This window comes from Paralichthys olivaceus, chromosome 12 (assembly GCF_024713975.1).
Source record: "Paralichthys olivaceus isolate ysfri-2021 chromosome 12, ASM2471397v2, whole genome shotgun sequence".
NCBI classification, from domain to species: domain Eukaryota; kingdom Metazoa; phylum Chordata; class Actinopteri; order Pleuronectiformes; family Paralichthyidae; genus Paralichthys; species Paralichthys olivaceus.
Genome location: NC_091104.1, coordinates 7,908,735 through 7,934,258, shown reverse-complemented (window position 1 = coordinate 7,934,258; position 25,524 = coordinate 7,908,735). Strand labels below are relative to the sequence as shown.

Here is a 25,524-nt window from a genome sequence, read left to right as displayed (position 1 = left end):
AATCTTAAATGTTTATTGTATTTTACATCTTGTATTCATATTTTTGTGTGTCATTGTACCTCTTTAAATGCAACAACTACTGCAGCTTTTCAACACTTGTCTCTTGTACATAATTTGTCATCTCTTGTATTTAGTCTCTTTTTTATGTTTATTCTTTGTTCTATTACATTTTAGTACTTAACTTTGTATTCCTACTTTATGGTGTATCATTTGTTTAGGGAGTTTTTATTGCTTATTATGTTTATAACATTCTTTTTTGAGGTATTTATTCATAACTGTTTTATTGCTACCTCTCTCTGTGTGCAATGCAAGTATTACCTTTATCTTTATTTTATTTTGTATTTTTTTTATATCTCTAGTCTTGTATTTTAAGTTTTACTCTTGCACAGTTTTTCGCCTTTTTAAAATACATTTACATCTGCTGTACCATATTTTTTACAGGTAATGCACAACTTTGCATAGCTTCAGTTATTTATCTTTAAATCTATATTCACATTTGGCTTAAATACTCAATCACCTTATAATTAAATATTATTATGTATTAATTATTACTTAATATTATACACATACTTCTTTACTGTGACATATTTGTATCTATCAGACTATCTATCTATCTATCTATCTATCTATCTATCTATCTATCTATCTATCTATCTATCTACCTATCGACATGTTTAAGCATTAAGGATTTTTATCTTCCTATACTCATCCCTGCAGCTGATCAAATCTGCAGAGAGTATTCCATCAAATATCAAAAGCACATTTGTCAGAAGTTTTAACTTTTTTACTGAAATGTTGTAAATTGAACCATCTATCTGTCTCATTGTTATTCTTAAAGATCAACTTGAGCCAATTCAACAAATCAAAAAATATATTTATATTCCTCATCACGTCCACTTCTCTAATCTGGATTTTTAAAGTATCATATAATTTATTTAATGTAAAAAAAAATAATAATTCCACTGACTTTTGCCACGATGTTTGACACGAGGGCGGGATTATGTATCGCCGACACAGAAAACATCCAATCAGAGGCGAGATTCTTACGTAGCAACACCAATCAGCGAAGAGGGACTGGCCGGTTGCGAGGGTAGTGTTAGTGTTGATGTGCAGGAGCAAGTGTTTCCTTCAGGCTCTGCTGGCTGCTGGGTTTGTCAACACTGACCTGGTCCCCGGCTCCCGACTCCCACCAACTCCCACCGGTTTGTTTCAGCTTCCGCATGTCGGCAGGTGCAAACTAGCCTGCGAGCTGGATCCCAGCCGTGCGTGAAAGGCATCTCTGAAAGCGGCAACATTAGCGATGCCATCCCCGATGGAGGGATCCTCCAGAGAAGGTGACCTGTTCACTGTGAAACACGAGCTGAAACACGGTGAGTTCCACTCTCGTCTCTCACATTTGGCTTTTTTTTAAGGCTTTCGGAGACACGTGTCAGGGGAGGGTCAGGGTGCTGGTGGTGGTGGTGCTGGTGCTGGTGGAGGGTGGGTGTGGGGTGTTAGCTTGCTAATAGCTCGGAGCAGCAAACTGTCACAGTCGATGAGAGCCAACATTAACGCTGCTCGAGTCCAGAAATGGCAGAGGGAGGCTAACGTGTCCTCATTCCTTGTAACGTTACTGCTAACTCACGCAAACTAACGTTAGCTAACCCGTCAAGCCCCCGACGTTAGCTGGCTGCCACTTGATAGCCCCGTCATCGACCCCGGGTGATAACATTGGCTTTAAAACCCGGTAGTTAACGTGTAAACCAGGTGAAATCGAACCACCGACTAAGTTCGTATCTACCACGAGTTTCCTGTCATCGCCCCCGGGCGTGTTAGCTTGTTGGCTAACCGAGGGGCGCACACTTCAGCTGTCACCGAAGCTAACGTTAGCTTGGCTGCACTTGACACCTCAACTAATGCTTCGTGTAGTAAAGCTTCACGTTTCTATGGGTTCTCGGTTGTTATCTTGTCCACTACACTATTTAATCATCGTCCGTGTGAGGCTGGTGGTTGTTCTGCTGACATCAGATCACTGAAGGATGCACAAGAGGGGGACGTGGTTGTGGACATGAACCAGCACCCCCACAGAACGTGACTTTAAAAGGAAGACACAGGAAATATGCTTCTAGCTGCTGTTGCCATTCACAATTTAGCTCTTAGTGATGGTTATGATGATAATAATAATACATTTTGTTTATACAGCACCTTTCACACAGAACATGCAGCTCAAAGTGCTTTACAGTGAAATCAAAGACATGAGAGAAAACAGATCAGTAAGAACAGGTCAGCAATAAAACAAAGACTCAGGACAAAAGCTCAAAACTAGCAAAAGGTATAAAAGGTAAAAGAAGTAGCTGGCTGATGTGCAGTGGGAACCTTTGGTGCATAGCAACAGGAAGCTGCTTCCCCAAAACTTTTTCTAGTTCAGTTTTGTGATATTTAGCACCTTAGGGAACGGTTTGGAACTTACTCCGATAAACAATCAGAAATGTACGAGCGTGCTGCACCGTTAGGAGACTTAAAATCAAGTCAAATTATTTGTAAATCAATCCTCAGTGATCCTGGAAGCCAGTGTAAAGACGCAGAAACATAAGTAATGTGATCTCTTTTCCTATTTCTCGTTGAAACCCTGGCTGGTAGCTGTGCTCAGTGTAGTTGCGTGTCTACTGGTTCGATGCAGACGGCTGCTGAATGAAGTTTGCACACTGTCTCAGCTGTAACTGCTTCACAATGACACAGTGCTGCTGTTCAGGCTGCAACATGACTGTGCTGCACCCCCATTTACTGCCCTGCCCCAAATATGCAGTCTGTCTAGTTGTCACCACCACTGGACCAACTTTACTCTACTTTATACCCTTTTCAATATAGTAAAATAAGATGACAAACAAACCTACTAAGCCCATTCAGACCAGGCCAGAGCGTTCTCTCTTTATTTTTGCAGACTAGCTCAAGAAAACTGAGCAGTGTGCTTTTCTGTACTAATCCTCCTGCAAGATGTGAAGGACCTTTGTGTGCAGGATTACGCAATTATAGCAATTATTGCTATGGTTTTTCAATGCTTTAACATTAAGATGTGAATGTTTTCATTCCTGTCTGTTAGTTTGTGGGTTGGTTTGTTCATTTGTTTGTTTGTTAGAAAGATTATCCAACGACGATTTATTACAAAAGCTGGTGGAAGGATGTGGCACGAGTTGGAGAGGAACCAATTACATTTTTAAAGATTCCAGAATTTTCTTTCTGCTTTCTTTAACATTGCAAGACAGGGCATGTTTCAGAATGTTCCTTAATTTTGCTGAAAATAATTCATGGATCATGATTTAAAATTTTTTTTTAGGGGACTGATATTTATGAATGTGGAGCAGGTTCAAATAAAAATCTGTGAATCTTAAAGTCGATTCATATGGGGACTGTTGACCTGATCTTGGTGGAAGTATATACTCCTCTGAGTGCCATTCTAAGGGACATTGATATTTCCCTCCTGTAAACTGAAGAGGTTCATCTTTTCTAGCAGCAAGGCATCATCTCATTGTACACCTCTGTAAGTCTATTAATAAACATCCAAAATCCAACCTGGCCTTGACCGCTGAGCTTAACAAGATGTTATGCAACCTGAACCCCTGACCCTCAAAACTGAAGGATAGTGTTCTTGTTTTGAAAATAGAGTATGCAACTGTATTTCCCCGGCAGTGGCTGCATTTCTTCTCATGTGTAACAGGAGAAACACACAAAGATGAAATGAGGCACTTTAATGGTTCAGTAGCCTATTTCCAGAGTGTGAGACAGAATGAATGTGTTCACTACAGTGGATATGCATATCTAAGAGCATGCCATGCTCAGTCAGCTGTGACCGGAGACTGCGATCAAGAGAGACACAACAAGTAGGGGCCAGTGTGTGTGCTGATTTCTGAGATCTCTGATGAAAGATAATGACCTTTTCACAGATTAATGTTTGCATGCAGATGCTTGTGAGATTTAACTGAAAGTTAAGAGTAAGTCAGCTTTTCAGCACAAGCCTTGTTTTTTTGCTAACCTTTGTTTATAAGAAGGACGTCTAAAGATTCTCTGCATGTTCTTTGCAGTATTTTCACCACTTCAAGATACCGATCACTACCCATGTGCAGCTGTTGGCCATGCAGTCACAGATTTTCCTATCCGGTCACAGTATTTTTAAATTGCTGATCCAGATTAAAGCTCTGTTCCCCAACCTTTTTTTTTAGCCTTGCAGAGTCTGACTTTAATGTTTATAGGTCTTCCCAAAGCAGCAGGAGGGAGAGCCTCTCTGCATCAAAATACCAGAATGCATTATTAATGAGTTGGCACCAGATACAGAACACAATGTATAGAGGACTGTCAGGTGATGTAATTTGCCTTCTGGTGTCCATGGAAGGTCCACAGCTGTTCGAATGAATAGTTAAAAACAGATGATCAGCCTCAGCTCTATTTACAATTTGTCTATCTCAACATTACTTAACAGATAATGAGAATGTTTCCAAGGATTTTGTCCAGATGAGGATGATTTTATCACTTTAATGTCAGCACAATAGCTCACTGTTTAACAAAGCACCTTTTTAACCTTTTACTGTTTCAGAGCAGGAACATCTTTATACCCTGCAGCGACAACCATTTCCTCTTCTGACCTTTTACTACATAATATTTTGTAACATAACATTGTTACTGAATTGCTCTTGAGTGATTCTTATTCTCCAGAGCGTCACTCATGTTAGATGGGAGATTTATAAAGCAGCTGCAGTCACAAACACCAGAACTGTCAGTGCACTGAATATAAACATAGGTTTTCCTGTGTCCCAGATAAGCATCAGGTGGTCGATCAGTAGTAAAATACCTCATGTGGAACAGAGAGCTTTTCATGTCTAGCTACTCATTAATACTGGTTATGATATGATCTTTTTTATAGAGATGCAAAAATATACTTTAATTTTTAACCTTTTCAGAGGAAAATTAATGCAAACTGATTATATGTGATTTTGTTGTATGATGTGCATAATTAAAAGCATGGTTTTCCTATTTGTGCTTTAACCTCAGCCAACCTGACGGGCCATGTAGAGAGAGTGGGCATTGAAAACTTTGAGCTATTAAAGGTGCTGGGCACAGGAGGTGAGTAAATGACATTCATGACATTCATTTCTGTTCGAGCCTCGGCTTGTCGCTGAACTTTGCCATCTGTCTTTGTTGATTTTGAACCACCAGCATACGGCAAAGTGTTCCTGGTGCGGAAAGTGAGCGGTCATGATGCGGGGAAGCTGTATGCTATGAAGGTCTTGAAGAAGGCCACTATTGTACAAAAGGCAAAAACTGCTGAGCACACACGCACAGAGCGGCAAGTCCTGGAGCACATCCGCCAGTCTCCGTTTCTCGTCACACTTCACTACGCCTTTCAGACGGATACCAAGCTGCACCTTATTCTTGGTGAGGATATTTTTTCCCTTTATGACCCTGTGTTGTGTTTATACCAGATTTTATACCTGATCTTCGCTTAATTGAAATTGAATCTACCATAAATTATCTTCCTTCCCAATAGAAGAACACTCCAACCTGTATTATTTTTGATGATATATGACATACACGGTATCTTTCATCACAGATTATGTAAATGGAGGGGAACTCTTCACACATTTGGTGCAACGGGTGCGATTTAAAGAGCAAGAAGTGGCCCTGTACAGCGGAGAGATAGTGTTGGCACTGGAACATCTACACCAGGTAATCACAAGCAAACTGTCGTGTCTTTTTTAGAATTTATAAGTTGCTGTTTATAGACCGTATCTGTCACATGTCAATAGCCTCTCTGTCGTTTTCTTGGTGTAGCTTGGGATCGTGTATCGGGACCTGAAACTTGAGAATATTCTACTGGATTCCAATGGTCATATAGTTCTCACAGACTTTGGCCTCAGTAAGGAATTTGATCAGGTACATGTGTCAAAACCTCTTAATCATTAAACCTCTCAAGAAGGAGTGCAGAAGCTAATTGATGAAAAATTCATTATGGACTTCATTATTTTTATATTCATTTATTTTATGTTATAAAACATGTCCTTTAAATATTTTAACAACACTTTTTATGTGCAATGTGGTGACACGATTTTTCTATTTTCTGCCAAAATAGTTTTTATACAGTTGAAACCAGGGGTTTCAATCTTGGACAGTTCTGTCATATTCCGATATCCTCTGTGTTTTGAGTTATATTTGGCCTTTGAAACGTGTGTATATTAATGCATTTATGTTTCTCTTTAAACAGGTGGAAAGGGCTTACTCTGTCTGTGGCACCATTGAATACATGGCTCCAGAGATTGTGGAGGGAGGAGAGTCTGGACATGATAAGGTAATTTATAGTTTTATGTTTAATATCATTGTGTGTCTCCTCTCTCAGTTCTCCTGAGTAAGTTTTTTCCCCTTTAGTCTGATAAGTCTAAGTCACGGGCGGTTGCTTTTCATGCATTCCAGGCGGTGGACTGGTGGAGCCTCGGCGTGCTGATGTACGAGCTCCTGACTGGAGGATCCCCCTTCACAGTTGATGGAGATGAGAACTCTCACACGGACATTGCCAAGTATGGATTCTCCCTGATCACCAACCACAGTATTCAGCAACCTCTCTCAGTTATAATCATGCTGCAGCAATGACTGTATCTGTCTCACACTTCACAGGAGGATCTCAAAGAAGGATCCTCCTTTCCCCAAAGATATGGGACCACTCGCCAAAGACCTCATCCAGAGACTCCTCATCAAAGATCCAAAGAAGAGATTAGGCTCAGGTCCGAATGGAGCAGAGAATGTAAAGAAACACCCTTTTTACCAGGTGGATCTCATTGCCTGTCTGGATTTTTTGTCTGTGTTGAGAAAAACTAAATAGCAGGGTGGGCTGTAACTACACAGCACATAATGGGGCCACTCTAAGTGAGGAGCATTAAGGAATTTGTATACACTGTGTTAATAAGGATTGGGACAAACCGCAATGTTTTTGTCTCCTTTTTTAAACTCACTTTAGAAAATTAACTGGGAGGACTTGGCAGCTAAGAAGATGCCTGCTCCATTCAAGCCAGTGATTCGGGACGAGCTGGACGTCAGCAACTTCGCAGACGAGTTCACAGAGATGGACCCCACCTACTCCCCCGCAGCGCTGCCTCAGAACTGTGACCGTATCTTCCAGGTGGGGAGTGAGGAAGAGATGTTGGAGAACCAGACTAGTTTTTGTTGTGACTCATGGTCTGGTGGTTTACAGACAGAAGCATTTCCTTTGTGCTCTCCCTCAGGTCATTGCACAGGACAACATCTATATTTGCAACTCTTTTGTGCTGATGTTTGTCTGGGCTGTGGTTGCAGGCAGAGTGAAATGTTGACATGGATGAAAAATCGCTTTATACATTATCTACTTTTTGTCTGTGACTATATTTCACATACTCAACAGCAATTGAAGTAATCAAGTGAAGTTTTGAATGTCCTCAAAAGGTTGCTGTAAGTCAACATGAGTCTGTCTGTGTGCATTGGTATTCAAATTGACTAAAGGGTCTTTTATTGAAGTAATTGCTGCCATATGCAGCTCTTATTGAAGTAACAGATGTGAATGACTATTTTTGATGTAGCTTTGAACCGTAATGTGGCCCACAACTCTGTGCCAGCTGATGGCTGTCTGATGTATTGCATGAAATTTCAACTCTGATTGCCTTCTGGATCCTTGAGCTTGGCAGATCAATAGATCCATTAACAGGCTTTTCTCGTGGAATAAAAGGTTACACTTTGAGAGCATCACCACGTCTGTCTCGGTTACGCCTTCGGTCTTTGATTGCCAACTTCATCTGCGCTTTTTTCGCTCTCAGCTGCCATTCACATAGTCTGAAATTTTGTGGTCTTTATAATTTGCAAGCCTAGCAATCTCTGAGATAACGACAGCAATCCCAATTTTAAACTGTGCACTTGCTCCCCCACAGTGCCTCACAAAACAAAATTAAAATTGCATTAAGAGCGCCAAGATGTAATTTCACAGCAGAGCAATCAAATATTCAAGCCCAGCAATTTAGGGCATCTTATTCATTCAACATCCATCCTTCCGTCCATCCATGGCTGTCACCACATACCACACAGCTGTGTGTGTGTGTCAGTGAAAAAGGGAGAGGGAGATTAATGCCAGCTCCAAACTCTGGGCGCCACACAGCTGGAATTATGCAGGCAGCGCTTCATAATGACAGGTCTAACAATGGGAACAGCTGGACAGCGGCTGTCACTCACAAATGAACTGAATATGGCTTATTGTGGAGCTGACAGGCTGGTGTGACACAGAAGCATTTGGAGAGAAATGAACAATAATTTCAAGTTCCACAGTAAACGTGGAAATATGTAAATCACATGAGGTGTCTATAAATCTGTGTAATGTTTAAATGCTGCAGTCTTTTCTTTATTAAATCAATAGAAGTTTCCTTTTCCTTAGCTCGAATAGTCCAATCCTCATTTTATAGTATGTCCTAGTAAAACGTAAACATGAAGAGTTTATGTTTCTGTCTGTGCAGGGCTACTCTTTCATGGCCCCTTCCATCCTGTTCAAGAGGAATGTGGTGATGGACGACCCTGTCCAGCTGTGTGGGGGCTCTGAGAGGCCGGGCTCTGCTGCGGTGGCCCGCAGCTCCATGATGAAGGTAAGATAAATGGACTTGGATCCACCAGCACAAACACACTTAAGCTAATGGCTGCTGTCACAGACAGATTCGTTTTTTTGTTGCTTCCTCTCCTTTTCCATTAGAATTTGTTTCTACTGTATTTGTCTGTTTATTCACTGGATGCAGTCATGCACTGTATCTGTGCAACATAATGTTTTGAGAAGGCAGCAGTGCATCACTTTTTTTTGCGAAATCCAATTAAACAAAATCCGCTTGTGAACATGTCCATAGTGTATTTATATCCTTACAAAAATGTCAATCTATTCAACTGATAACAAAAAGTATTTAACCTTTCACTGTTATAACCTATTAGATATTTGTTTTATGTCTTTCGTAATGAGCTTTTTATTTTATTAATATATATTTATTCTGTAAATTCACATTCTATTTCTTTCGTTTTAATATTAATAAATAATAAATACTTAATTATCAACTTTAGTACTTCATTTTTCCTACAACAAAGCTTTCCTGCCAAAGTTTTTCGCATGCTTACATTTTCATAGCCAATGTGATAAACATCTTGAATCTTGAGTTGCTCAGAATTCCACAAAAGCTTCAGCTCCCTCTGCTTAATTGCCTCTTATGTTGTTTCCTGTAGCAAACAGGGAGCTAGATAACGATTTCCTTATCTTGTCCTGTGGTTATTTTCAAGATCTTAATTCAGAATTGAAGAGCTTTGCAAATTTACCTCTTCCATGTTTCATTTTGGAATCAAAATTAATTATGTTAACAACATTACGCAACAAGAGACGTACTTATAAATACTTGAAATACTTAAAAATACTTGAAATACTTAAAAATACTTGGATCATAAATCAGCAAAACATTTGTCATTATAATGATAATAGATGGGAAAAATCACAACAGCTTGAATACTTGGCGAAGGAAGAGTGAGGTTTTTGCTCAGATGTTTCAGGCTGTTATTTAAAAAGAAAAAGAATTCAGGACTGATGTATAATGCAGATGCTCAATAGAAGTCTCTGGATTATATTTTCAACATAAATTGTGTCTGTCTCTAGAGAAAGAAAATAGAGCATTGTAGTGAAAGAAAATTGTCTTCAGGACATGACCTCTATTTTATAAGTGGTTATTCTGCCATGAGCTGGGTCCAGTTACTAATGCAAGCAGTAAGCCCAGTACCACTGGCCTACATTCAGTTATTCTCCATAGCAGCCAGAGGTCGTAAATAGTGGATACATTTGAATTTTGAATGAATTAAATCTATACTTGTTTACAAGCAATATATATATCGCACCAGAGAAAACATTTAACTTGACAGACATATTATTGAGGTCAGGGGCAGTTATTAGAAACTATGATTTCGTCTAAAATCTATATTTGACCAGAAACATCTTTTTTCATCCACTCTTCCAGGACTCACCCTTCTACATGAGCTACGAGATGGACTTGAAGGACAGCGCTCTGGGAGAGGGCAGCTTCTCCATCTGCAGACGCTGCACGCACAAGAAGACGGGACAGAAATACGCAGTCAAAATTGTCAGCAAGAGGTAAAAGCTCACCGTATGATCCTTTTTGGCTCTCTGTGGTTTTTATTGTTGGACCTTTGTCAACCAACTCAAGACAGAATTTGACATGATCACAAAAGTTCTCATATTTTTAGTTGTTTAAATTTGTTGAATAAATGTAAATACTTCTCTGCTCACAAACCAGGTTGTTGGAAGTTAGTTGGTAAACTGCTAACGCTCACATCACTGCGTAAGGTCATATTTATGTTGTATTTGTCGTGACAGTTTTTCTGGCTTTCTGCTCATGTTTGCTGCAGAATGGAAGCACAGACGCAGCGGGAAATCGCAGCCCTGAAGCTCTGCGACGGCCACCCCAACATTGTCAAGTTACATGAAATTTACCACGACCAGGTGAGGTTCATCGCAGCGCTTACGCTCGTCACCATAAATTCTGGTTTGCATGGTTCCCCGTGGAGCCTGTGGGGACTGCAGCCTTATTAGGTCCTGGAACTGGAACAAGGCAGATTAATGGGGATGCTGGAGGCCCTCGAGGTATTTCTCTATCTCTCCGTGTTTTGTCCCATAAACGTCTCTGCGTGTGCTTGATATTTCACATGAAACGTATTTCTAAACTGCAGCTGTACAAACACCCATTTTGAACTACTGAATAAAAACAACCTAGATTTACTTGTGTTGCTAATCGAGCCGCACACTCACCTCAAACTAAATGTGCATATGTTCTAAATGTAGCTTTCCAGCCGTTATTGGGAAGTTGTGTGTGTCTGACTGTGCACAGGTTCATTAGCCACAGACCCTCAAGCCCACAAGCACCACTTTAATCCTGATGAGCTCAGTGGGGTTATTACAGTATCTCAGAGGCCCATGACCCAGATCAAAGCAGCGCTGCCTCGTCTCGCCTCAGCCGAGTCCCGCCTTTGTTCCTCAGACCCAGAGCTAATGAGAAACTCTACCCTGCTGCCCAGACACATTGTTCCTTTACCACTTTATTTGGCTCCTTTCACTTTTACTCAGCATCATTATGGTTTAATGTTACCATCGTGGGATTAGCAATGGACTGTTTTTACTGTTTTAATTATGCATCCTATCCACTGCATCACATTCAGGTATTTTTAACTTTACATTACATTACATATCATGTATCCTGCTTTTATCCCGAGCAGCTTACAACAAGCAACTTCCAGGTCAGGCTGTGAAATAAAGATTAATCCGACATTTGTTCACACAAACTTGTAATATAAATTGTAATTAACAGGAATGTTTTGCTCGTGCTGCTTGTGGATGAACCTTGTCTGTGTTCATCTGGTTGTGGATTTTATTTCTCTTTAGCATTGCTGGGACAGCCAGAGTGTCACATTAGCATGAAAGCTGGCTATGTTGTGTTTCCTGAGCATGAAACTGTGATTGTGGTCGTTATGAATATTGTGCCAGCACCATGTGTTGGGCACATCCACCTTCGTGTGCGTCCTGCATAAAGGCTGCTTGATGAGTAATATAAATATTTTTGTGTGGGTTGTTTTTTTTTCTTTCCTTTAGCTCCACACGTATCTGGTTCTGGAGCTGCTCGGTGGAGGGGAGCTGTTGGAGAGGATCCGCAGAAAGCAACATTTCAGTGAAACGGAGGCCAGTCGCATCATGCGCAAACTGGTGTCCGCTGTCAGTCACATGCATGATGTAGGAGTGGTGCACAGGGACCTTAAACCGGAGGTATTTGACTCAGCAGTGCTGCTGGTAGATGGTCTTCTCTGTCTAAACACATCTAATCAGTCTGTTTGCGGTTTGTGACACACAGACAGACAGGCTCTTTTTTTTGAAAGATAATTACTGTGGTTTTCTTAACTTTTTATGATCTGCAATCTTCTGTGAAACAAAAGTACCTGGTCAGACCAGTCTTGATGTCCAATTTACTAAGCTGTCGAGTGGACCTGCTTTGCTAAGCAGAAAGAAATGATTGCTGTCTGTGTCTCGAATCACTTCGCAGAACCTGCTCTTCACAGACGAGAGTGAGAACTCCGAGATAAAAATCATAGACTTTGGCTTTGCACGCCTCAAACCACCAGACAATCAGCTCCTGAAGACTCCCTGCTTCACGCTGCAGTACGCTGCACCAGAGATACTCAAATATGACGGCTACGATGAGTCCTGCGACCTGTGGAGTCTTGGGGTCATTCTGGTGAGTGCCTGTTGTAAGACGCTCCGTCAACTGGCTCAGGTTTAACACAAAACACAGATGCTGGACCGTAGCAGAAATGTTTATTATTCAACTCAAAATTCTAAGTGGAACTATGTCTTTAAAAAACTTCTACTTTTAAAATTTCACATTCTAAACATGTAACTAGAATGACACTCAGTAGAGCGAATACCTCCACCAAGGCCCAACAGTCTCCTCAAATCCAATTAAGCTGCACCAGATTTCACACACTCATAGATGTTTGGTGAAAATCTTTCCAATGGTCAATAATCTTGATTACAAACAAAGAAACCAACAAAGAAACGGACAGGGGTGAAAACAACCTCCTTGGCAAAGGGATAAAGTAAAGATTCAGGAACATCTGTAAATGCGATTGCACAAATTATCATACTTTAGATAAGCACTTTCCTCAGTGCCTCGTGAAAGTGACCAGATTTTATTCAGAATTTTTTATAAAAAAAAATCTTTTAAAAATCCACAGCTCCAAGCTCTACTTTAAAGTTGTTTTCCATAATTTTTTTCAACTGAAGCATTTCAAAAACCTTATCAATGTTTAATCATGAGCTCCACAAACTTGGAATTTTTTTCTATTTTATTCAGTTTATGGTTTGAACATTTTGATGCAGGGAGACCTGATTAAGCAATTAGCTGTTATTTTATCTGAATTCGTCGGCTTTCAGTTTGCATGTACTGGATAATCAGTTTTACACGATATTCATCTCTCTCTCTTGCTCAGCGCTACAACCTTCGGTATCCTGTGGTGAGCTGACACAGTTTTAACGCTCACCTCAGAACAAGCGCTCGATGGAAATCTAACTTCCCAGTAGAAGAACTGTCATCCTGATTTAACCTTTTTTCTGTGTAGAGGAAGAAAATTAAAAAAGAGAAGTAAGTGGAGAGTTGAGAGAGGTTTCTGTCGTTGGCCAGTCATCCATACTGGGCCTGCTCTCTGCAGTGCTGATTTGCACCGTCGCCCCCTTGGGGGGATATGGGAGTAGTGTGCCTCATGGAGCTTTGATGAAATGGCTGCTGACAAGCTGTGTACACAATGCCCTGGAAGCAAAGAGTGTAGAGACAGAGAGCGAGAGAGAGAGAAAAGGGCTCGACCGATCCTCTACTGCCAAAAGGGCTGTTCCTAACTACACGCCATTTTAATGAGAAATCTGAGGGCAGATGTAAGCAGGCCAAGGTGAGAGTGTCCTGTTCATTCAGCTGAGCACAGACCGCTCTTCTGTTTAGTGCTGGTTCAACCACGGTCAACAACACGCAGCATGACAATGGAAAAATGTGGACGGCCGCGGTCGGTCGCAAGCTCTTATAAAGCATGTTGTTATTTTCACAGCACATGTGTTTTTAACATTAATGCCCATTTCCCCTGGTCATTGTAGGCATCAAGATTTTGACAAAAACCAGAGCGTAACACTTTCTGTTCCACACTCATGACACAAACATGTTCCTGTGGTTGTAACAACAGATTGTGTGGCTTCGCTCTGTTCGCAGTACACCATGCTGTCCGGTCAGGTGCCTTTTCAGTGTCAGGAGAAGAGCCTGACCCACACCAGTGCGGAGGAGATTATGAAGAAAATCAAACAGGGGGACTTCTCTTTTGAGGGAGAGGCCTGGAGAAACGTGTCGCAGCAGGCCAAAGACCTCATACAAGGTGAGGATGGAACTGGAGACTCACTGATCCGGTGGGTTAGACTATGAAAGAATCTTTGTTTGAGAGGAAGTTTTTCTACATTTTTGTTGATTTCTCAGACAATAACCCCAATGAAAATCTGGATCCAGTGAATTTAAACGCAGTTTCACTACTGAGCCCTGGTAGAGGCACGGACTCTCCTTCTAGTTTTACATTTAAGAACGAAGTTTGGGATTGACACAACATGCTTGTCTTTTGAAATGTGTGAGTGTAGCAAACCTTTTGTTTGCTTTTGGATGACGGATTGAATCTTTGACTCACAAAGCTGCTCACAGAGGTTGAACTACCTGAAGAGGAAATCACTTCCTCTCTGCGGCTCAACACTTCACTGACCTATTAAGAGCACTAAAGGTATTTATCTGTCTCTTTCCTGTAGAGCTGCTGACGGTGGACCCAAACAAGAGGATTAAAATGTGCGGCCTCCGTTACAACGCCTGGCTCCAGGACGACAGCCAGCTGTCCTCCAACCCACTCATGACCCCGGACATTCTGGGCTCCTCCACTGCCTCCGTCCACACTTACGTCAAAGCTACCTTTAATGTAAGAAACGATATTATTAGATGTAGGTCAGGCTTTCGCAACCTTCTGGCTTCCTGTTCAGAATTTGGGTTGCACTGAGCGGTTCAGACCGTTAATGTGCTGCTGCTGCTGCTCTGGGTTGTGCATCACTTTTAAAATTCTTTAACCCTAACGATAAAATATAGAGATTATATATTATATTGTATATTACATTGTATAACATGAATCCTAGAGAGATTTATCCAGAGTAGAGCTCACAATGATTAGTTGATTGAAGGAACATTAATCTCCAATTATTCTATATAATATTCGTTGGTTCAAGCTGCAGATTTGCTTCTTTTTTTTTTCTTTGTCTTTTGTGATGCAAATTAATGAATTTATCATCAGTCGTTTAGCTTGAGACTATTGGGCAGCAAAAACAAGATAGTTGAAGACATCAGCTCAGGCTTTGGGAAACTGTAACCAGCATGTTTCATTCATTTCTGTCACTTATGGGGTAAACTGTTTAGATTCGGTAGTAAAATGCAGACAAAATGTAGAAATATTCAGTTTCAGCTGTTTTGAGTGCCACAGCCGTCTGGCCTGATGAAGTGGATCAGTGCGTCCCTTAGAAAAATGAATAATTCATAATAATCTTAATAAGTGGTTCATAATTCCGCCCTTTTCTGTCCCAGGCATTTAACAAATGTAAGCGGGAAGGATTCCGCCTGCAGACGGTGGACAAGGCTCCGCTAGCCAAGAGGAGGAAGATGAAAAAGACAAGTACCAGCACAGAGACCCGCAGCAGTTCCAGCGAGAGCACCCATTCCTCCTCCTCCTCCTCCCAGTCTCAGGAGAAGACTTTTACAGAGGGCGACACCAACCCGCAGCCCCCCAACAGCACTCCTCTCACCACCCCTGTCAACACACCTGTGACCCTGGGAACAGACTCTGAGCACCAACTGGCGCCTCCAGCGTTTCACTTCTCAGAAGGACAGTGAGACAACGAGAGGAAAAAGGGAGATTCAGACAGTTTTTCGTGAACAGCAGGAAGGCTCAGACCTTCAGAGACGGCTCTCTTCTTTTTTTTCTCTGTCCCTGGCAGCTCTCTGCCTCTGGCTCAATTGCATGGACGTCTGCAAGTCTCCAAAACCAAGCATGCAGCAGGAGCAGCAATCGTCACCTCAGTATCAAATCAATCAAACCATCTCTAGCAATAGCCTGTCCCTTTCTTTCTCTTTCACCTTTACACACAGACTGTATCAATCAGGGACTGGACCAGGAAGAATATGTTACCGGTGTCCAAAATGAAAAAGGGCTGCCCTCCTGCCGCACGTCCAGACAGACAATGGGGAGACACCTTCAATCTCATCATGAAATCATTGCTCTGTCCGCTCCATTTGCCCGTGTTTGTCGACGCCTTCAGAGGTTTCAAAGGGAAAGTCGCAGTGTTTACACCATGGATGCTTTGTATTCTTTTGTCAAAGGGAAAGAAGAAATGCAACGTGCTGCAGCGTAACGTAAAGAAACGTGGGTCCACGAAGTCTCTGCAAGATGGAGCAGGGTATTTATATGTGAATTTTACAGACTGAAATTTATTTATAATAAGCTATATTGTTAACTTATTTATGGTTCAGAGTGATCTGAAAAGAAACAATGGATAAAAGAGATATTTTATGTTTGTATGTATGTTGTTTCCTGTCAGCTCAAAAGACTGTTTCCATGTAGTCAGGCGGTTGTTTAGATCTCGTTGTAGTCTGCAGACATCGATGCTTCAGACACATCTTGTTCGACAGAAAAAGCAAAAAGAGATTAACACATATTGAATTTATGTAACAGACTTTTAAAAAAATATTTATGAAGCCTGGTGAATTTTGGGGTTCAACTGCAGCTGTGTCCAGTGGTCAAAAAAAGTCAACTTCCTTACATGTAAGGATTAAAGAAGCAAAAGTCAACATGTTTTTGTAGAAACAACCAAATGTGGATGTAGTGTGTTCAGAGATAATCTGTGTTTTATTGTTGTATGGGGAATACTACTGTCTGAGAGGATGTGAATAAGAAGAGCTATATTTAGAGTTATGATGCACCGCTGCTGCTGCTGCTCTTCTACACGGTGTGATCCTTAAATCAGTATTTAGCCCAGCAGTGGATTTGCCTTGTGTTGTATAAAATTTTAATTGTCTCACTACGGCCAATTGGATTGAGAAGAACGTTACAAACGGAAAATCCAGATCAGCTTAGCGTCAGGTGAATGACGCTGAGTGTACTGAGATGCCAAAGGGCAGCTTCAAGTGGCTTCCTTTTTAAGATTGAATGAGTCAGAAACAGGAAAAGGTTTACGTGCCAAAAAATGCAATTAAATAATTTAAGTGTCAGGAGGTTAAGGTTGGTGAAGCAGTAGAATATTTTAAGTGTCACCGCCTGAAGTCTTAAAACTAATTTAAAATCACCCCTTTATGAAAGCATCCAGGTTTCTGAGGACAGACCTAAAAAAACCGGAGATCTTTGCACCGTGTGACAGCTCCCACTTTGAGGAAGATATATCTGGTTAGTTAGTCCCCGGTGCTTGATGTGAACTGAAACATCAGCCTCTTTATTTTTAAAGGAGATTCTCACTTGATGTATTGTGAGTTTGTTTACTTGCATATTTAAATATCCCTGATTTAATTCTAGACTTTGAAGTTTTACTGGTTCAAGTGTGATGGATGTAAACACCAAAACCCTGTTTTTCCAATAGCCTGAATATTGTAATGTTCCAGAACTGGTTAGATAGGAAGGTAATTAAAATGCCATGCTCTGTTAGTTATTATTATTATTATTATTATTTGCAAGTGTGTGTTGTACATGTCTGTATCCATGGTAGTAGTTGAAATGATGTATTCAGTTGTACAGGGGTATTCGTGATCAGTATGTGAAGTTGCCTAGAGACAGTTTCTCTTGCTCAGTTAGGATACAAATTCGTAGTCGGACGACTGGGTGCATTTAAACACACTCCCTCATCTTCTTCCATTTGAATGCACTCTGAATCTGAACCAAAGCATTAACGTCAAGGTAGCTTCTCTAAGCTGCATGGGATATTTCCTTTCACGCAAATATGCAATGAAATGCTTCATATATCGAGGTTCCTGTTTTGTTTTGTCCAGCTGGTGAAATATTTTAGATGTTTCTCGCACAGAGGATTTTATAACTGTGTTTCTTCATAGATTCTTTACAGGATCTAGTATATAGTATCCTTGTCCAGCACAGTATCATGCTTACAACTATGCATCTATTTTAGCTTTTGTGTTGCTTTAGCCATTTTAAAAACCTCAGCAAATGGGTTCAAACATAGTGCTTGAAAGGGTGTGAGGCAGATACTCTACTTTTACTCCTGCAAAATCAGCCACAGCAGAAATAGCAACGTTCGTTGTTCGTATAGAAAAAGCTGGAATTCTTGGAGCTAAACACTACAAGGCTCTCGTCTAACTTCGTACGCATGAGTTCCCCGTCGCTGCCTCATTAAGCCTCTTTTCTTTTGTTTGGGTGTATAAATAGCTCAAGTGGAGGAAGAGGAAGAGTGTCCTATATTGAGCTCCCCTCGGGGAGCCAGGCTCTATTAGCTGATGTGCTGCAGTGCAGTTTTTTTCCAAAGAAAATACCGTGCTCCACTCACTGCCTCTGTGGGACCAGGCTCACTGTCTTTGTAGGGAAAATACCAGTGTAAAACAGGAAAGGGTTAGTTTAGTACCAGAGTCTCTTGGGGCTCGTTTTCGATCTTAGTGCCCTCCCTTTGATGAACAGTCGATGTTTAGCGTGTCACTCTGAGGAGAGGGGAGGGGGGGATTGGATCTGACGTCCTGTTGTCTTTGAGTTTTTGTGTCAATTCGCTGGAACTTGAATGAAAAGATCCCGATCTGCCGACAGTGCTTCCTCTTTTTTTAAAGGTTGACGGCACCACACCTCATGAGCTAAACCTTTAAACCTTTTTGCAGCAGAGTTAGAGGGATGACAGTCGGAACTGTTTTGTATTTCTACGTGTTTTAGAGTCAGAAGATCAGGCTTGGGACGTTGGGAGTCGACACATCTGTATTAGTGTGTGTTTGCTCCAGAGTCAGATGTGGCGGCCAAAGCTAGAAGTGACGTGTTGTTTGTAAAACACTTGCTCATGTGGATGCAGGTATCTTTAAAAGACGTTTCAACAGATGTGGTCGGGGGCGGTCTTTAAACTCTGGTCGGCTTTCAGTTTGGGATCATGTGGAACTGTCCATGGTGCTGAAATGGCCAAACCTTTGGTGGTGCTGCCTCATCGATCATCATCATAACAATAATAATCACAAATGATAATAATGATCCTTTAAATCAGTGAGTACCACGAGTACTTGTGGCCTTTTTGGGGTACATGTAAAGTTTTTTTTTTTTTTAATTTATAGCAAAGATTTCCAGCTTCTGCTCCAAGATTTAGTCAAATAAATTGAAACTTGACGAAGATTAGTTAAAGAAACAAAATACACAAAGCCTAAACATTAAAAACTTTAGGATTGCTGTGTCAATTATGAGAATAAAACAAGTGAAGCACAAAAGTTTAAGAATATATTATTATAAACTATGTGTACTGAGACAAAAACGTTAGAGACCACTGCTTTAAAGGGTCAGTTTGAAAAATATAAATAAAAAAACCTGGGAGAACCTGTTTTTTTTGGGGGTGAGCTGAACCTTTACATTTCTTTGTGGGGATTTTATTTGTCGTCACCCCGACCAGAGAGGTCACAGCACATGGTCAGTGTAGAACGTTACCTTTAGCAAGAACTTAAACATGTGTTCTTGAGTTAATTAGATTAACTGAGCCTGTATTGATCTGTGTAATGTTGGTGACAGTGTTACTTGAAAAACCTGCCACTTTAGGCATCATCATCATCATCATCATCGTCACCCCTGCTATCACCATCATTGCATGTGCTCCTGCTCGATTCCTGTCAATCGACACTGATTCACATCATTATTGAACCGTGTCAAAAAGTACTGTAGCAGTGAATGCCTTGGAGATTGGTCAATTATTAAACTGTTTTAAAAACATGCAATCAAGCTTTAAAGGGCAAAACTTTGCACTTGTATGTTATTTCAATCATTCAATTGATTTTTATTCTGTAAAAGAGAAAACTGTCAATCTTTGTTTTTGTGCAGGTTCAGACGTCTGTTTCTGTTGATAGCCGGTGTTTAACATTTCCAATACGACTTGTTCTAATACAAAGTTAGTACTTTTACCTACTGCAGAGGTGAACCATGTGCTTACCTGCTTCTTTTAGGGCACTGTGAACATCATCATTCAGGTATTCAGGCACAACATTGATAATATGAGGAAAACACCTTGATTTGCTTTGATAAATGCTTTACTTATGCTGGCTGAATACATGTGTACGTTCAATAACCTGAAAACAGTCATGATGAGTCGTTTAATAGATCCTCGGCTTATTGTATTTTCAAGTGTATTTAAAACATTACTGAAGATATTTGTGATACCAGGATTTTTGTGTATGAGTTGTCAGAAGGACAATAAATGTACGATTTCCTGCTCATTTGTTGATCTCGACTGTTAAATGAAGTATACAAGGTATTCTTATCATTTAAAGGGTTAGCGGGCATGAAATCCTTATTTTAGCAGTCGGTCTCTAGATGGCAGTATTTAATAAAGTACCGTTTGGAGAAGTGACATTAACATCATGCAGTCTTTTATTCTTTATTTATTGATAGGTCACATAGAAGATTTTTAAAACCTTAAAGATAATTTTTCATGTGGTTAATTAGCATTACAGATTTATTTTTATGTACCAGGAGGTTGAAATAAATAATGAAATATGAATTAGATCAATTGATTTAATGTAAAGTTAACTGTAAGTTGTATAAATCCCCACTTATATTAATTTTAAGGTTGAAATAGCCACAGTCGACTTAACAAAAAGTTTCCTGTCATTAATCTGAACATTTATTTATTTTTAAGAATTGTTTAACAATTAGAAGAATTAGGAATGATCTTTATGGGTAAGATAAAAATTATACAGTTAATGAAAATTGTGTTTGCAGAGTTTTTTTATCTGTTTGGTGTCGTATCAGTGAAGAAATTCATAGTTGGAATTCTGAAGTGAAGGTGTTTGTGACCTGTAATTTCTTTCAGAAAGAAATTCTTCATACGTTGGAAAATAAAAGTAAAATGTCACTTTTATTCTTCACTGGTGCATCAGCTAATTTTGGCCACATCATCAGTTTTGGTGAATTAACACCAAGAACTTAAGAGAAAATGCACTTTATGAACAATAATCAATCAATCTATTTGCGTGACCTTTAAAATATTTAAAAATTGTGAAGAATACCAATATATAATATTAAAGACCTTTATAAATAAAAAATATGGTAGATAATATGTTCTTATAATCAATATTATTTTATCTAACAACCCAAAACAGTTCTACTCTTGTCTGATATATAAAAATGAGACAACAAGAAGAATCTTTTGAATCTCTCTTCTGCATTTTAGCTCAAAAGACTTCTTTCCAGTTCATCCACTTAACAACAAATTGATTTATTGCTAATCATCTATAAATCTGGGATTAATTTGAACTGTTGAGCACTAACATTAAGTGACAGTAGGGGGCGCTCTTTGGCTCTTATTGGTTGGACGAGGACCACTTAGTGTTGAGCTGGAGAAAGAAGGAAACTCTGGTGCAGTTTTGTTCAGGCAGCAAAAATCAGACGAAACAAACCAAATAGATTTTTCCCGGCCTGGTCAGGTGGTCACCAGAGGGGCCGACAAAAGGTCAGAGGTCATCTGTGTGTTTCTTCAAAAACATGCTAATGCTACTTTCCTTTAAATCTAGTTTGATTTCAAGTTCATTTACAAAAAGAGGGACTAGAATGGTTAGAATGATAAACTAATCTTTGCTCTGTCTTAGCTCTACTTTCTCCATCATCAGATCTAATATCACTTAGAAACAACTCGGTGGAGGAAGTGCGTTTCCAAGCGTACGTTGGCTTCTGCGCGGCTCTCGACACACAACACAGTCCTGCTGCACGATATCTAAAACACAAAGCTCATTTTGTTATGCATGGCTTTCAGGCCACTTATTGTGGTTTCACCCCACTTGCTACTGCACACAACAATACAGATGGTGCACTTACAGAGCACTTTCACCGGGCTAATTCTGCAGTACAGATATCAATATGGACCTTCAGCAGGAGAAACTCATTATACAGTGAGCCCTCTGTGTGTGTGTGTGTGTGTGTGCACGATACCTATTTTCTTTGAAATCTCTCTGCGCTAACATGAAATCCATTACTCAACATTGTGTTGTGTGCAGCGGTCAGGTATTCTGATGGAGGGTCTGCACTCTGATCCATCGCAGAGTTGTAGAAGGAGGCTGTCGGCTAATACATCAAGAAAGACAAAAATACACACACTTTAGAATCCTGTACTACAGACTTAAAAGGAAGCCTAAGATGCGGCCTGCTGCTTTTTATCATTGCGGACTATGATTCTTATTTGATTGCACAGGCAGTTTAGAAATGTACAAATACAAAAACCTGAGTAAGAATACAATCTTTCTTGTATGAGGCATAATCCAATAAACCCTTTACTGTCCTTCAAAACTCAATCAACAACCTGAGGCCATTCTACTTTTCATCTAGTTCATATAAACTTGTGTCAGCCATTTTTCCAAAAGACATCTTGTGCTAACTATTTATGTCCACGTTCACATTTTGCGTGTATCATGCTCTTGGAACTCAAAATGTGTAATTGTGACGTTAAAAAAAAAAGAAGCTTTTACACACAAATGAAAATCTGTAACAAAGCGTATTCATGTAGATTGATTGAGGCTGACGAGGTGGAGGTCACAGCTCTCTGCACCAAACTCAGAAAACTGTGGATCCCACTTCATCATTTTGTTTCCACAAAGTATTAGAGTTTGTAATTCAGGTCATTTTTCAAGAGGTTGATAAACATTTGATGGTTCCAGGTTCTCAAACATTTCTTCTCTCCAGCTTCTCCTTGTCTTTATAGTTAATTTAATATTTTGGGATTTTGAGCTTTTGAGACGATCAAGTTTGTCCTTCCTTCTTTAATTCTATTGAAAAAACCATTAATTAATCAGTTAATTACAATTATAACTGGTTAATTATTGGCTGATAAAATATTTGTTAGTTGTTACTGTAACTGTCTCTTGTGGCCATATTTGTAATTGCAGCCGTTTCCCTTGACAGACAGACAACAGACAAGAGACAAGTTACCTGTTTGGGGTTCTAGTTTTCTGTTCGGTTGCTTGAAGTTCCTAGACTGGATTTAAACTGGGGACGTTCAGCCTCTTAGACCCTGTGACGAGCCACTGGTCCCGTGCAGATGTTTAGCTCAGGTCTCCTCTGGGGCCTCACTGCTGTAGATTAGGCTGAGGGTGACGTTTATTGTAAAACCAGCAGGAAGTGGATGTAATCCAGTGCAGTGTTCTCTCATGGCAACATCCAATGTGTGTGTGTTTGTGTGATCTTGTTTGTGTGCTGCACAGGGCGGGGTTTAGGCCGGACTGTAGAGGGGTGAAGTGCCTCCGATCCTTGGGAGTGGAACCCATTTCCTTTTGTTGCCCTCCAATTTTTGACTGGCCTGCCCCAGCACATGAGCATGATGAGGCTGTTTCTATTATCCAGCTTCCCAGACCCCACCTCACCCCCTCCTCCCATTCCTACAGTGTTCTGCCTGTTCCCAAAGCGATTGGCATTCCTGGGGGCCACCAGTGAAGCAGCTTTAGAGGGGAGGCCTGCTGGCTCCTGGGTGGCCTCTTGTGCAGGGGCTCCGAGGGGAGGAGACAATGTCTTATTAATTGACTGGGCGTCTTGGGCAGAGTGCAGGAATTTGCAGCGGGGGGGGGGGGGGGGAGACGGAGAAGTGGGGATGAGGGATGAGCTGAGAGGGATGAAGGGGCTGAACGAGAGGGGAAGATTCACCGTCCGCCGATGGAGATTCATGGACCTCTGTCTCAGATTTATTCCTGTTTGATTTACATTGCTGCGAGGAGGGTGAGACTGGTGGAGACGAGAGAGAGAAGCTACTGTTGAGCTCTGGGGGACAGCCGGTGTCTCTCATGAGTTATTCAATCATTCCACAGTGTCCAAGAGATCCCAAACCTTTTGACACAGATCCGTATGATTTGTATAAAAAGCAAAACATCTAGAACACTGCATGTGAACAGTGCAGCCAAAAATAAAAAATAAGGACGTGAGGTTGTAAATTTCAGTTTTTGTGAATAGAGCCTGACCAATATGGATTTTCGGGAGCCGATATATTATATCAATATCAAAATATATATTAGGGAGTAAAATATGTCCAATACCAATATTTGGTCCAATATGTGAATGAACAAACGTTGCAGTGATTCCTAAGATGTAAGGAAAGTAAGTGAGGCTTGATATTTTACAATTCAACCATAAACCTTATTCTAAATAACTGAACGAAAAGAAAACACAAGAGAACTTGAATTACGAAAACAAAACTATTATTTTACGTCAAATGTAAACATAAATGCACACATGCACAAAGAAACGTTTTTATGTCCGCGCATATCAACAAACGCTGGTACCAATACGAAGAAGTTGATAAAGATTTCATGGGAAACAAAAAGGAGAAACTGGTTGATTTTCCAAACTTCTCAACAAAGTTGATTTCTTATAAATTAAAAATAAAAAGTGTTGGCTCCATTCACTTCTTTTGAAATAGTTTCTTAAATCCATGTGCAGCATTTTGCCTCAAAATAAAACGTAAAAAGAATATGTGATGTTGTCGTATAAAAGTCGACAGGTTAAAAGATGTCAGACATCACGGTGGGCAGGCAGCCGTCCCTCCGCAGCAGACTCCTGGTTTTGTGCAAGTTTGATGGAGTGAGACAGGACAGGCAGGGGAGGGTGGGCCGGGTGTACCATCTCCCCATGTGGTCCCCCCCACCCAGGTGTCCTCACCCTAATCCTGTTACATGTGTCCCCCATTAGCACTAATGGGGCGGCCATTGTCCCCCTGTTGTGTGCTGCTGTGGCCTCGGCCCAGTCACCTTGAGTCAGTAAACTCAGCCCTGTCATGTTTGGACTGCTTCCCACACACAGGGGTCTCCATGACGATGGTGGACACCCACCCCCTGACTCCCACCTCCTCCACACACACTGACACAGAGCTGGGGCTGATGGGACGCCCGCAGGACGCTCCCATAATTCATAATTTACATCAGTGTGTCTGTGGTGTTCGATTTCTGTTCATGTGAAAAATAATTCTGTTGTTGCTTCTCTGCTCTGGAGCCAAAAACATTTAAACAAACTTATAATTGATTTATTTGTCTTTCTTTTCTTTTTATACTTTTCTTTTGTGTGTTTTATATTTAATTCAGTTTGTTTTCCACATATTGTCCTCTCTCTCTCTCTGAATATATATATGTGTATATATCGACTCCTAAACTTTGCTACTTGTGTTTTTTTAACATAATTACATTTTGTAAAACTTGTGAAAAGCAGTTTTTATGCTTTTAATATGTTTTGATTAAAAAAATGGTTGCATGGCTTTATCAACTCAAACACAAGGTAAATGGGTAACTGTGTGGAAAACAGATACTTTTCGTTTTGCTGTTTAATTCATGTTAAGGTCACACCACTTCATTAATTCATACCACTAATGGAAATCACTCTTCACATTATCAGTCCAGTGAAAACCACATTTCTCCAATTCATCTTTATGAATATACATTTTCCAATAATTTAAATTGGGCTTTTAATGTTGTAGTTATAGTTTAATGATGAGGAAAGTTCCCTCCTCTTATATTTCATTATTCCAGTTGATCTATTTCAGGAGCATCAAAACTGCAGATGCACGGATGCTGAACAGTGCAGGTTTTTATTTGTGGAGCCGGGAGTTGACTTCTGAGATCACAGCTTTGTTTTCTCTGGAGTGTTAAGTTGTATAACAGATCTGTATCTCACTGCTCATCTGCTTCTGTTTTCTGGATCCTCTGA

At 40.4% G+C, this 25,524-nt stretch overlaps 1 protein-coding gene across 1 annotated transcript; it reads left to right on the top strand.

Annotated features, from left to right (window-relative positions):
* Positions 1 to 1,086: 1,086 nt before the first annotated feature.
* rps6ka5 (ribosomal protein S6 kinase, polypeptide 5) lies at positions 1,087 to 20,066 on the top strand. The gene is made up of 17 exons (XM_020098162.2): positions 1,087 to 1,370; positions 5,023 to 5,094; positions 5,188 to 5,406; positions 5,582 to 5,697; positions 5,803 to 5,904; positions 6,233 to 6,316; positions 6,439 to 6,542; positions 6,640 to 6,790; positions 6,980 to 7,141; positions 8,496 to 8,621; positions 10,017 to 10,150; positions 10,426 to 10,519; positions 11,663 to 11,833; positions 12,108 to 12,299; positions 13,818 to 13,977; positions 14,393 to 14,556; positions 15,210 to 20,066. The coding sequence occupies exons 1-17, from the start codon at positions 1,301 to 1,303 to the stop codon at positions 15,513 to 15,515; spliced, it is 2,427 nt and encodes an 808-aa protein (XP_019953721.1). The 5' UTR covers positions 1,087 to 1,300; the 3' UTR covers positions 15,516 to 20,066.
* Positions 20,067 to 25,524: the final 5,458 nt, after the last annotated feature.